Genomic DNA, 13,483 nt, shown 5'->3' on the forward strand with positions numbered 1-13,483 from the left:
GTCCCTGTGGCCATATAAGCTAACATAGTCATAGGTTCCGGGGATTAGAATGTGGACTTACTTGGGAGGACATTTGGGCTCTTTCTGGTCTTCAGGGTGTGATATTTGCCTCTACTCCCTGATCAATGTCCTCCATTGGGATTCTTTCTCCAGGCCACAGGGAATTCCTAGATTCACTCCCTCTGTGACACATGTCACATAAAATTAAAATAAAATTTCTTGATGTACTTCTGCAGGTTGCAAGTAGGTGCTCCAGCAAATATGTTTAGGAAATGTGGAGCGAAACAAAATTAAATGGGTGTCTTTGTGCAGGACTTATCAGAATCTTTAGTAATCTAATGTGAAGTTTGAACCAAGAGAGTGTACAATGATACTAAATCTCCTTGACCAAAGAATTTTAGTCTATGGAGCTTCTCTGGGAATTGATCATGGCAAAATGCATGTTAGGAGAAGCAAGTGACTTTGATGGGGACGCTGCCTGTGAAGGGTCTGTCGCTTTTGTTCTTGCGGCTCCCACACTTGGCACATTGCCTGAGTCAATACGTGCTGCAGATTGGCTCTGGCCAGGGCCACGGTTTCTGTCAACCAGCCCTGAGCCCATCCCTTTAAAATGCGGGTGCTTCCTCCCCAAGGCCTGTGTGTTCCTGAGGGCTGGTCAGAGTTGGGAGTCTGCCAGCAGCCTGGGGCGCCTGAAGCTCAGCTGTCCTGGAGGTGCCAGGGCCTGGCAAAGCCAAACCATTCCCCCTCTGCCCCGAACATCCCAGATGGCCTCAGCTTGTGGGCTTTGAGGCCGAGGCAGCGGAGGATTCAAGGCCGTGTCTCCACTTGACCGCAGGAGTGTGGCCACCAGAGAGAGGGAGGCACTAGAATCTACCACCAGAAGCCTCACAGAGGAAGCAGTGCACCCCCTTCCTGCCCCACAGGATTCTGTGGCCAGCCAGGTGCACAGGCAGGCCGGGTCACAGTGAGGTCCTCCTGGTATCGGTGGGCCCCTGGGGGGCCTGAAGCCCGAGAGGGTCTCCCGCCCAGGATGGAACCTGTGCCAGGCCCCTATGAGGCCGAGAGCACATCCACGGTGCCTCGGTTTGTCACCGCTGCTCTGCTCTGTGGGGTGGCTGGGGGCTGCGGGGGCTTGTCATCTGTCAGCCACACTGTGCTCAGATACTGGATCCCTCACTGATTGCAGTTTGTCAGCACTCACTTTCATTTTCCTCTTCCTGCCCACTCTGTCACAGCCCCTCTGTGTCCCAACCTGCTCCTCCTCCCCTGTCACCCCACAGTCTCCATTATTACTCTTCATGCAAAGCACATAAGTTGAGGGGTGCCTGACTGGCTCATTCAGTTGAGCATCTGGCTCTTGATTTCAGCTCAGGACAGGATCTCAGAGTCCTGGGATCGAGTCCCGTGTCAGGCTCTGCGCTCACCAGGAAGTTTGCTTGGGGTTCTCTGTCTCTCCCTCTGCCCCTCCCCTCCCTCCAGCACATGTTTTTTTTCTCTCTCTCTCTCTCTGTCTGTCTGTCTCTCTCTCCCCCCTTCCACCTAAAATAAATAAATAAATCTTTAAGAAAAAAAGGCACGTTAATTAATACGCCCTTGGTACCTGGCTCTAAGGGAAAGACATAAAATAATAATAGTAGTAATAATAATTGTTTATTGGACACCACTTAATGTGCCAGGCACTTCATGTACATTGTTTTCATCCTCAAAAACAACCCTGGAGGGAGGCCTTATGATTTCCACTTCATAGAAGCACAGCTGAGAGGGAAGCGCACAGGTCATGCAGGGGGGCGGGCATGGGTATGCACCCTCCACGGCCCAGGTACTTCCCACTGTACCACAGTGTCCCTGGAGTAGCCCCTACCTAGGGACATCATGGGGTGGGCATGGCAGGTGTGTGGACATGTTAAAACAGCCAGGGCTGAAAGTGGGGGTATCTGCTCTGGGTGAGGTCCTCCCAGGAGGAGCCAGAAGCCTGTTTGAAACAGGGATTCTGAACTGGGGGTGACTTTGTCCCAGAAGACATTTGGCAGTGTCAGGAGACATTTTCTAAGTCATTTTTTTATTGAGGTATAATTGACATAGGGATTTAGTGTCAGGTGTACAACGTAGTGTTTCCATATTTACATATAACATAAAATGGTCACCACAATAGGTCCAGATGACATGTGCCACCACACAGTTACAATTCTTCTCCCATGATTATAGCTTTTAAAATCTATTCTTTTAGCCACTTTCAAATATACAATACAGTATTACTAACTATAGTCACCATGCTGTATGTTACGTGCCCAGGACTTGTTTATTTTATAACTGGAAGCTTGTACGTCAGACCACCTTCACCTGTTTGCTCGGCCCCACCCCTCACTCTGGAAGCCACCAGTCTCACCCCTGTATCTGTGAGTTTGGTTTGGGGTTTTTTTGGGTTTTTTATTTTTTATTTTTTTATTTTTTATTTTTTTTAAATTTTTATTTATTTATGATAGTCACACACAGAGAGAGAGAGAGAGAGGCAGAGACATAGGCAGAGGGAGAAGCAGGCCCCATGCACCGGGAGCCTGACGTGGGACTCGATCCCGGGTCTCCAGGATCAAGCCCTGGGCTAAAGGCAGGTGCTAAACCGCTGCGCCACCCAGGGATCCCGGTTTTTTAGATTCCACATGTAAGTGAGATCCTATGGTATCTCTAAGGTGACTTATCTCACTTAGCATACTGCCCTCGAGGACCACTTGCATTGTTGCGAATGGCAGGATTTCCCTCTTTTTACAGCTGAGTAATATTCCATTGTGTATATATGTGTAAGTATATATATATGTGTGTGTATATTTCTGTATCCCTTCATCCATGGGCAGACTCTTAGGTTATTTCCATGTCTCAGCTATTGTAAGTAGTGCTTGGAGACAGTTTTGATCATCCCAGCTGCAGAGCTGCCTCTAGCATCAGGTGGGTAAAGACCAGGGATGCATCCCGCAAGGCACAGGACCACACCTATCACCAAGAGTTATCCAGCCTAGGATGTTAAGAGAAACCCAGCTTTCAGGGAAGGGAGTGGGTTTTCCAGCTGGGTCTAGGTCAGCTCAGGTCAACAAACTCAAGCAGCACCTGTCCCCCAGTTGGCACCAGGAACTGGGCCTCAAGGTGCTCACAGCAAGTGGCAGGAGGAGGTGGGAGGGGAGGTGCTGAGATGGGAAGGCAGGGGGGACAGGGACAACCCAGAGTGGCTGGGCATGCTTTCCTTGCCACATGGGCATCTGGGAGAGAGGAGAAGAATAGCCAGGCAAGGAAAGGCGGGAGGGGCATTCCTGGCAGAGGGAACAGCGTGCAGCGTGCCAAGTGCAGGCAGCCAAGAAAAAGGAAAGATGTGTAGGAAAGTGTGTAGGAAAGATGAGCCAGTGATATGTTCAGGAGTGATGCAGCAGGGGTGGGAGCTGAGGGAGAGCTGTGGGCCAGGTGCGGAGCCTGGGCTTCACCCTGCTGTGCGAAGAGCTTGGGAGTGGGGGTGGCTGGTGGCTGGTGCTGCAGTGTGGTGGACATAGAGGGCAGGTTTACAGTAGGAGCTCTATGGGGCATGATGAGACCGGACCAGGAGAGCCCTTAGTGGACTATTGTCACAGATCAAGAGAAGGTAATGAGCACCAAAGCAGCTAAACACTTCAAAGGTCGAGAACAGAGCTAAGTTGATTGATGTTTTGCTGTCAAGCGGTTTGATCATTGTTGCAGGCCAGCTTCTCCAGGAAGCAGGTGCTGGGGAGGAGGTAGGGGTGCCAAAGGTTCATTGGAGAGTCACCCTGAGAAAGCAAGAGGACAGAAGCAGGATTGTACAGGGGAGCATCGGACCAGGATGCCACCTGGCCGAGTCTCTGCAGGCCCAGCAGGGAGCTCTGGAGCAACGCTTGCGCATTATAGGTCCCCCCCCCCACCCCGCCCATGGAAACAGCCACACCCTTGCATCCCCGCCACACCCAGCCGAGGGCTGGGAACCACTGTGGGAACAGCATCACTGGCGCTTCAAAGTTCAGGTGAATATCCACAAAGCCCAGAGTGGGGGCTGTCCATAACCGCACACTCCCAGCCAAGCAGGGCGTCCTTTCCTGAAGGCAATCCGAGTGGGGCACCCCCGTGTCTGCCACGATCCCTCACCAGATACTCTTCCTCACCCAGTCTCAGGAAACTTGTAAGAAAGTGTGTGGAACAAGTAGAAACTATATGAACACATATACAACATGAAATTAAATTGATGCTTTAAAAGAAGGAGATCACAGCTTTTAAGAAAAAGGAGAGATTTTTTTTTTCCCGGGAAACTCTGTTAAGAGCAGAACATCAAATTTAACAAGAGCTTCCTGGCAGCCAACATGAGAAAGGAAAAAAAATAGGCTATAATATTCTCTTTATTTTACATGAAAGGCATGTATGTCAGGAAGGAGAGAGACATTTTCCTGCCCTAAAACTTTAGGATCACTTTATCAAATAAATGTTGCATTTTGAACTTTGAGAAAGTGTTAGCAATACTATGATGTAGTGAATGATGTAGGAACGTTACTCATTCAGGTACTTGTCCCATTTATCCTTAATAAAATACTAGGAAAAGTATTAAGTCATAGTTTACAAAAGAAACATTCTGAAGCCGTTTTCAATGTACTACTGGAAATAACACTCCAGAGGCTTCATGGGCTTGCTTTTTGTAGAATCTGGAGCAAGTTTAACAGCCTTTCCTCCCCCTGCTACTTAAGAAGAGCAATTTCACATGCCCTGAGGTGCAGAGCAGTGTTTTCAAGGATGATGCCCACTGTGTCTGGAATGGACTGTCCACAGGAGCCGTCACCAAAGCCACCTTTCTCTGTAGGAGGATAAATACCAGAGCACTGAATATTTAAATCCGTGTTCTAAAAGTGTCTCCTATTACCTGATTATTATGCTCTCAGGGGTCTAATCAGTCAGCCTACCTTTGCATATATATACGTGGAGGTTTGCACAATTAAGGGCTTGGTAACAAATGACAGGTTCGCTGAGGCTGGAAATTTGCCACATTCAGCCTGGGAAAGGCATAAGTCACGTGGGTGAGTTTGAATCCCAGGAAGATTAGCTCTTTGAGAATACATCCCCCCACGGTGCCTGTGTTTCAGAGGTCATATGGAAAGGGCCCTGGAGGTCATTTAGTTCAGTTCTCCTTCCAGTGATGGAATCTACTCCCAGCATCCTGGCCAAGTGGCCGGCAGTCTGACCATCCGAATGCCTCCAACAAGGATGAGCACACAGGGCCAGGCACACATTATTGAGGGGCTCAATAAATATTTATCCAAAGAGCATCTCCTGTGTGCAAAGCTCTGGGTTCGGGTTTAGCATGTATACACCGTCCAGTTACTACTGGAGCTCTGTGAGGCAGGAATGGTCACAAGCAATGGACAGATGCTCTGTGGTAGTAATGGGACTTGAACCCTGGACATGCTCCTCTTCGCTCTGGGACCATCAGGAGACCCGTGTTCTCTCCTGGCTCCTCTCCTAGCCAACCAGGTGACCTTGGGCAAGTCACTGCACATCTATGAGCCTCCGTTTTCCTACTTTCAAACAAAGGCTTGGGACTTTGTGGTTTCAAAGGCCCCTGCCAGCTCTGCCCCTGACAAGGTGTGTGTCTGGGTGGTGGCACCAGCCCTGCAGAGCCCAGCATTAGACACAGCAGACATCCTAACCCCTGCTAAAAGTCTGCGATCGTTCCTGTTTGCAGCCTTCCAGACTTTCCTGGGCAAAGAGGATGTCTCCCGAGAGGTGGAGGAGGTCCTGGCAGAGAGCCGCGTGCAGAGGAACATCCAACTGGTGTCCGTGCTGGAGCTGCTCCGGAGTCCCTTTGTGCGCTGGCAGGTCATCACTGTGATCGTCACCATGGCCTGTTACCAGCTCTGCGGCCTCAACGCGGTGAGTGTCCCTGGCCAAAGAGAGGAGCTGGAGGGAGGTGAGGTGGGGCGGGGCAGGGCCTGGGCCTTGATACCAGGATCCGGTCCCAGCTCTGCCACCTGCACCAGCTCTGTGCCATTGGGTAGCCACATGATTTGATCCATCCTCAGTTTCCTCATCTATAAAATGGGCCGACGTAATACTGAAAGAAATAATCCATACCGAGTGTTCAACGCAGCAGCTACACAGTCGCCCCTTAATAAATACTGCCTATCATTATAATTTATGATCCCAAACCTCAGATTTCTTTATAAAATGGCTATTGGGATCTTGTAAGTGAAAGATGATCTAAATAAAAGTACTCTTGGCTGGGCTGGCTTCAATGTGCAACTTTGGTCTAAGAAGACCTCAGGCTTGGAAGGAAAACTTTCTTGGGGCCTGAGCTGATGTGGGCAGGGATATCGGTTTAGGGGGTCTTCCATGCCCTAAACCCTCTGACAGATGCAGCTGCTCCTTGTCTCCTAGGGAGTCCTAAAGGTGGAATCCAAGAATCCCAGGACCAGAGAGGCAGATTTGGGATCATTATCATTGTTGCTTCTGAAAAACAGTGGGTCTGCCTCAAGGAGGGATGAGTTCCCCATTTATGAAGGTGTGCAAGCCAGCTGACAGGACAGTGTAGAGGTACTTACACAGCTCAGGAGAAGCAGGGCTGGACCCAGAGGAGGGAAATGGGGACCTTCCAAAGAGGGTCCTGGAAGTCATTTAGCTCAGTTCTGCATTATGAGCCTGGCATCCCCTAAAACTCAGCAGACAGGGTGTTCAGGAGGTGTGTGGGGAAGTGACATAAAAGGGGAGGTGTCACCGTCCCGGAGAGGGAAAGGTGACAGCATGGAAAGTTACAACCATAGTGTTTTACCGCATTTCAACTACTCTTGATTCTATTTTTGGAAACATTGGGATGAAATGAAATCGTCTTGCAATTTATTTGTTTTTACCTTTTTCCTTGGTCTGTTAAAGTCAGCAGAAGGAGGAGGGCCCAGGACAATGGCATGGCCTTAGACAGCTCCTGCTGTTTCCTCCCCTTTGAACTCCCTGTTCTGAGAAGGTAGAGAGGGAGCAGACCTGTTCTTAGAGCTAACATTTGGAGTCGTAAAAGGCACATATGGAATCTGTATTTAATGAGGCATTTAGCTTGAGAACCATGACATTTCTAAACAGAATTCTCTTCCTCTCCTTGGACAAAAGTTTCCAATTTGCATTCCCTGTACAACTTCCTATATGAATTCCACTAGAGTGTATCTGTACACCCCACTGCATCGGCATAGGATGGGGAGAAACCACCTCATCCTCTCCAAGGACCCGCAGTGGGGAGGTCTTAGCCCTCAGGAATCCCCCACCCACCTCGTAGTGACTGCCTTTCATCTCTTTTGTTATTGTCATGAGCACATTTAACATGAGATCTACCTCCTTAACTAATAATTAAGTGTACAACACAGGATTGTAAACTGTAGGTGCATTGTCATACGGCCCATCCCATCTGCAGAGTGTATGCATCTTGCTTCACTCAAACTTTGCACCTGTTGATTGGAAGCTTCCCATTTCCTCCTGCTACAGTCCCTAGCAACAGCCACCCTACTTCTATGAGTTTGGCTGCTTTAGATACTTCACGAAAGTGCAAGGATGCAGTATTTGTCCTTCCATGATCAGCTTATTTCCTTCAGCGTAAGGTCCACCAGGTTCATCCATGTTGTCACGCATTGCAGGACATCCTTCTTTTTCAAGGCTGGATAATATTCCATCATGCCTGCATGTAGCACATTTTCTCTATCCATTCATCTATCAACAGCATTTAGGGTATTTCCACACCTTGGCTACTGTGATCTGTGCCGCATTGAACATGGAAGTGCAGATATCACGTTGAGATCCTGATTTCAATATGGATAAAAACCCAGAAGTAGGATGCTGACTCATATTGCAGTTCTGTTTCTAATTGAGGAACTTCCATACTGTTTTCCAGAGCGTCTACACCAGATTACATTCCCGCTGACAGTATGCAAGCATTCTAATTTTTCCATTTCTTCACCAACACATTTTAAAAAATAATAATAATAGCCATCCTAACGAATGTTAGGAGATGTCTTGCTATGGTTTCAATTTGTATTTCTCTGATGATTAGTGATATGGAGTGTCTTTTCATGTCTGCTGGCCGTATGTATGTCTTCTTCCGAATGATGTCTGATCAAGGTCTTTGCCCATTTTTAGTAGAGTTATTTGGAGGTTTTGGGGGCTTTTGTTTTATCTTATTCTGTTTTGCTATTGGGATGTAGGAGTGCTTTATATGTTTTGGTGATTAACCCCTTATCAGATATATGATTTTCCAATATTTTCTCCCATACTGTAGATTGCCTTTCCACTCCATCAATTATTTTTTTTTGCTATGCAGAAACTTTTTAGCCTGATGTAGTCGCATTTGTTGATTTTTGCTTATGATGTTGTATCCAAAAAAATAATGCCAATATAAGTGTAACAAAGTTTTTCTCCTATATTTTCTTTTTTCTACAGTTCTTATGCTTGAATCTTTAATCCATATTGAGTGAGTATTAGCATCCAATTTCATTCGTTTGTATATGGCTATCCAATTTTTCAACACCATTTGTCAGACTATCCTTTCTTTATTGAATATTCTTGGGACCTAAGAATACTGACCATATGTGGTCAATTGAATATTCTTGGCACCTAAGAATATTGACCATATGTGGTCAATCAGTTGACCACATATAGGTTTATTTCTGGGATCTCTATCTTGTTTCCTTAGTTGTATGTCTGTATTTTTGCCGGTATCACGCTATTTTAATTACTGTTGCTTTGTAATATATTTTGAAAAGAGAAAATGTGATGCCTCCAGTTTTGTTCTTTTTCAACATTCATTGTCTTTTGTGGTTGCATATGAATTTTAGGATTTCTTTCTATTTCTGGAAAATATGCCATTGGAATTTGAATAGGGGTGGCATTGAATCTGTAGATCATTTTGGGTAGTGTGGACATTTTAATAATATTAAATCTCCTAATCCATGAATGGAGTATTTTTCCATTTATTTGTGTATTTGATTTCTTTCCTCAGTGTTTTGTAGTTTTCAGTACAAAAGTCTTTCATTTCTTAGTTAACTTTTATCTCCAAGTATTTTTTATGCTATTGTAAGTACAATTATTTCCTTAATTTCCCTTTCAGGTGGTTCCTTGTTTAGTATGTAAAAACACAACTGATTTTTGTATGTTTATTCTGTATCCTGCAACTTTACTGGATTTGTTTATTAGTTCTAACAATTTGTGTGTATGTGTGTGTATAGTGTGTGTCTGCATGTGTGTGTGCTATATTCAGGGTTTTCTGCATATAAGATCATGTCATTTGCAAACAGTGATAATTTTACTTCTTCCTTTCTGATTTGGATGACTTTTCTTTTTCTTATCTAATTGCATTGGCTAGGATTTACAGTACTGTGTTGAATTGAAGTGAGAGCGTGGGCATCCTTATCTTGTTCCTGATCTTAGAGGAAAAGCTTTCAGTTTGATGAGTATGATGATATTATGATATGATGTTAGCTGAGTATGATATTAGCTCTGGGCTTGTCATGTATGGCCTTTATTATGTTGAGATAGTCTCCTATTTATTATTTATTTTGCGTTATTTCTAATCTTGGCATGCTTAACCTGACATAGAGCAAAAAGCTTTGGACCCATATCCAGTGGCCTGGCTAACTATCTCCCTGTGACCACAAGCCTGCAGTGGGAAGCATAGTCCAATCATTCCCCCACTCAGCCTCTGTCTGCTCAACTATAATAATAATAAAGCATACATTCGTTTAGCACTTAACATGAGCCAGAAACTGTCCCCATGGCAGTCCTATGAGTTAGACACCACTGTTAGCTACAGAGACATTGAGAGACTTTCCCTAGGTCACACAGCTACAAGTGGTAGAAAGGGGATTTGAGCCCAGCTATTTGGCCACAAGGTCTGGCTGCTTGAGCCCTGAGCAAGGAAGGTCCCCAAGGTCCCCTTTGAGCATCCTCATATGTGTCACTGGGCTCTGTCCTGAGGTCATTCCTAGGCAGACAGTGGGACAAGTCTTACCTCCTCTGTTTTACATACAAAAGGACAAACAGCAGATGGCAGCCACCTCAGCCTTAGAGCCTGGCTGTCCTGTGCTTCAGTCCAGGCAGGCTCTCTCCCCCTGTACCTCTTGCCTCTAAATCCAAATAATACATGAGACCAAGAAAGAATGCTGTCTACCAGATGAAGACTTCAAATGCCCTTTAAAACTTGCTTTCTTCCCTTAATTTTCCCAGAAACTATTTGGGAGGACATGCTCTAAAGTTTAAGACATTGCAAAAACTTCAAGGCATCTCCCCCATTTATCACTTTATTCCAGCCCCAAATGTCCTATGGGGTAAATGATGCCATCCTCATTTTCTAGAATAAGAAGTAAGGTTTACAGAGGGCCAAGGACTTACTCAGGGTCACAGTGGGAGCGGTGCCTATGCTGTCAAACTCACACTTCCTGGCCCCAGGTATCCTTCCCTGGAGCACCTGCCCAGGCTTGGCCAGCCCGTCTCTAAGACTCAGATACTTACACTAACCTGGCCATTCTCAGCCTCAGCATGCACATTTGGGTCCAGAAAATCCATTGCGAGGGGGGCCATTCTGTGTACTATAGAACGTTTCACAGCATCCCTGGCCTCGACCCACCGGATGACAGTAGCCTACCCCACCAGTTTTGACAACCAAAAATGTCTTCAGCCGTTGCCAGATGTCCCCTGTGGTTAAAATTGCCCCAGTTGAGAATCACTGCATTAAACGAACATTGCATATTGCTCAATACATTTTTGCTAAGAAGTCCATGAATAGTTTCCACATACCTTAGAAGTCAAGCGAAAGTTGGATGTAACATTTAGTTGCTTCTGAATTCCTTTTCAGTGTGGGATTGTTTTTTTCCCTCCTTCTCACAATGGCTTTCAAATTCCCTCCTCTAAAATTAGACCTGTCACTTAAAATTCCTTGTTTTATGCAACTGCCTTTCTCCTGAGCAGTTTGTCCTTTGCATGAAAACCAGATTTTTGTGTGAATGTTCAGTCTCTCACCAGCAAGGAGCCTCCTGGTTACTGACTCCATCCCCTTTCCTGGGGCGGTCACAATATCTCCTATGCCCCCACTGCCACTCCTCTCACTATGACTGTCCTTGTGAATGGAGACCACATCTCATGGTCCCTGTGCTGCCAGAACCCAGAACTGCCCATGGCACATGGGAGGCACCCGAATATTTGGGGAAGAAAGGGACAGGTGAGAAGAGCAAGGTGTAGGGAGGGTGCTGCTTCTACCAAGTCCTTGCATTGTCACACCTAGTGCAGGAAAGTCATGGTTTTCTGGAGACTTCCTAAATCTTCTGGAAATACCAAGGATTTTGGTGGTATCTTATCAACACCTTGGGTTGCCCTTCCTTCCTCCAGATTCCTTCCCTCTTGAACAGAGGAAGCCAATCATACTGACTTCTCTGGACCTCAGTTTGCTACTATAAAAATGGGGATGACAGTAATCAGTCTGCAGAGCTGCCATGGGGATTATACAAAATTGTGTACGTGGACTGCTCTCATCAGCAAGGCTATTTCTAGCACTGTGTTCTTGTCTCTCAATGCCACACATTTTCAAACTTTGCTGCTTCCACTATGTAGTCTTGGTTGGGAAGCAAGACACTGGAGCTTAAAACAAGAGTAGAGTGGCACAGAGTGCAGGCTATGAATGAGCCTGGTAATGCCCGTTCTGGACCCTTAGAGGTGTTTTATGGCCCCCTGGGGTTTGTCCACTTGGTGGGTGCCCGCGTGTCACAGCGTTCCTGGGCATCTGTGTGTCCCTCTGGCCCATCACCTATAACGCTGTTGTATAACGCCTCCCTTTGCTGCTACCCCAGATCTGTGAGGCTGAGGACGCATGCGTATTGTTCCCCCACATGTTGTAATGTGTGTTGTGATGTGTACCTAACAGAGTACCAGACATCCTACACCCTCCACAAATAACTGAATGGCAGGGAGGCAAGGCTGGGAGAGGGGAGGGAGGTAGGGAGGGAGGTAGGGAGGGAGGGAGGGAAGGAGGGAGGGAGGAAGGGAGACAGCCTGAGACAGGACACCTTCCCCCATGCTGGCCAGGAGGCCTGTAAAGATCCATCTCCTTTGTCCAACCATCATCAAGGTTGGACCCTGGAGCCCAAATCCTGTTTTGCACAAAACTTCTAATCACAAGTCCAGAAGCATTTTAAATAACTTCTGTTTTGAAGTCTCCTCCCAAATAACGTACTAACTCAAATCACAAGAATTGCCTGTTCCATTACCTTAGTAGCTGAGACCATCTCACTGAAAGAACTCGCTCTGTCCCCTAATGGAGAGAATGCTACCCAGACCCCCTCTGTGCAGCCACCCTAGCATTGTGGTCAAGAGCACATGTCCTGGGGTCAGCTGCGTTCAACTCCCAGCATTGAGCTTGTGGACTAAGGGGCAAGTTGCCATGACTGCTCTGTGCCTCAGTTTCCCCAGCTGTAAAGGGGTACTCTCCTCATATAATGGCAAGAAGATGGATGAAAGGATGTATATAGAGCCCTCAGCACAGGGTCAGCCACACAGGTGGTGCTTGACAATCTTAGCTACTATCTTGTCAAAAGAGCCCTGCCCTGAGACCATGGGCACCTGGGTTATAGCCCGTACCCCACACCGCCTGCCTCCCAGCTCTGGAACCCTGGGTAAGATGCTTAACCCCTCTGCCCTCAGTCACTGAGATGTAAATGGGCATGTGACTCAAAGGTGGTATCAGCTGGTTGAGAGCTGGGTCAGGCTGAGGTTGTGTTTTTACCTGTAAAAGGGGGAGCGAGATGAGGTAATCAAATACTCTTAGAAAAGCTTTAAAAACTAGCATATTCTGGGGCGCTTGGGTGGCTCTGTCGGTTAAGCATCCAGCTCAGCTCAGGTCAGGTCATGATCTCAGGGTGTGGAATCAAGCCCTGCGTACAGATTCCTTCCCTCTTGAACAGAGGAAGCCAATCATACTGACTCCTCTGGGCCTCAGTTTGCTACTATAAAAATGCTCCCTACTCAGCATGGAGTTTGCTTGAGATCCTTTCCCTCTCCCTCTGCCCCAGTAACCCCTCCCAAATAAATAAATAAATAAAGTCCAAAAAATAAATAAAATAAAAGACTAGCATGTTCTGGCCATTCTTAAATTTGAGTCCTTATTTTGTATCTTTCTGGATTTCCATGAAGAGTAAGGGACAAGGGAGGGAGCTGCTCCTCCCTGAGCACTGAGAGGCACCCCAGATGGGTCATCTAGCAGATGCTCATGTGCACAATCAAGGTGTGACATGGGCCCCAGGGGAGGCGGGAGAGTCAGTCACTCATTCCCTAACCTCTGTGGTCAGGCCACCTCTGTGGTCAGGTCGAAGGGGGCCTAATGGGAACAAGGGGTGACACTTACTTGAGGGGACTTGGGCCCAGACTGTCAGGCATTGTCAGGAGAGTGGAGTGTCTTCCTTGGAGCAGGGGTCCTGCCTCTCTTTGCAGC

General features: G+C 46.9%; 1 protein-coding gene across 6 annotated transcripts in view; it reads left to right on the plus strand.

The window, feature by feature from the left end:
• Window positions 1-13,483, plus strand: part of SLC2A9 (solute carrier family 2 member 9) — a 227,177-nt gene that overhangs the window by 147,418 nt on the left and 66,276 nt on the right. For all 6 annotated transcript variants that reach the window (XM_035714584.2, XM_025437830.3, XM_025437828.3 and 3 more), the window contains one exon: window positions 5,720-5,907. In XM_035714584.2, coding sequence (XP_035570477.1) covers window positions 5,720-5,907 — 188 coding nt within the window. The remainder of the gene's footprint in view (window positions 1-5,719; window positions 5,908-13,483) is intronic.

Source organism: Canis lupus, chromosome 3 (genome assembly GCF_003254725.2).
Source record: "Canis lupus dingo isolate Sandy chromosome 3, ASM325472v2, whole genome shotgun sequence".
Taxonomy (NCBI): domain Eukaryota; kingdom Metazoa; phylum Chordata; class Mammalia; order Carnivora; family Canidae; genus Canis; species Canis lupus.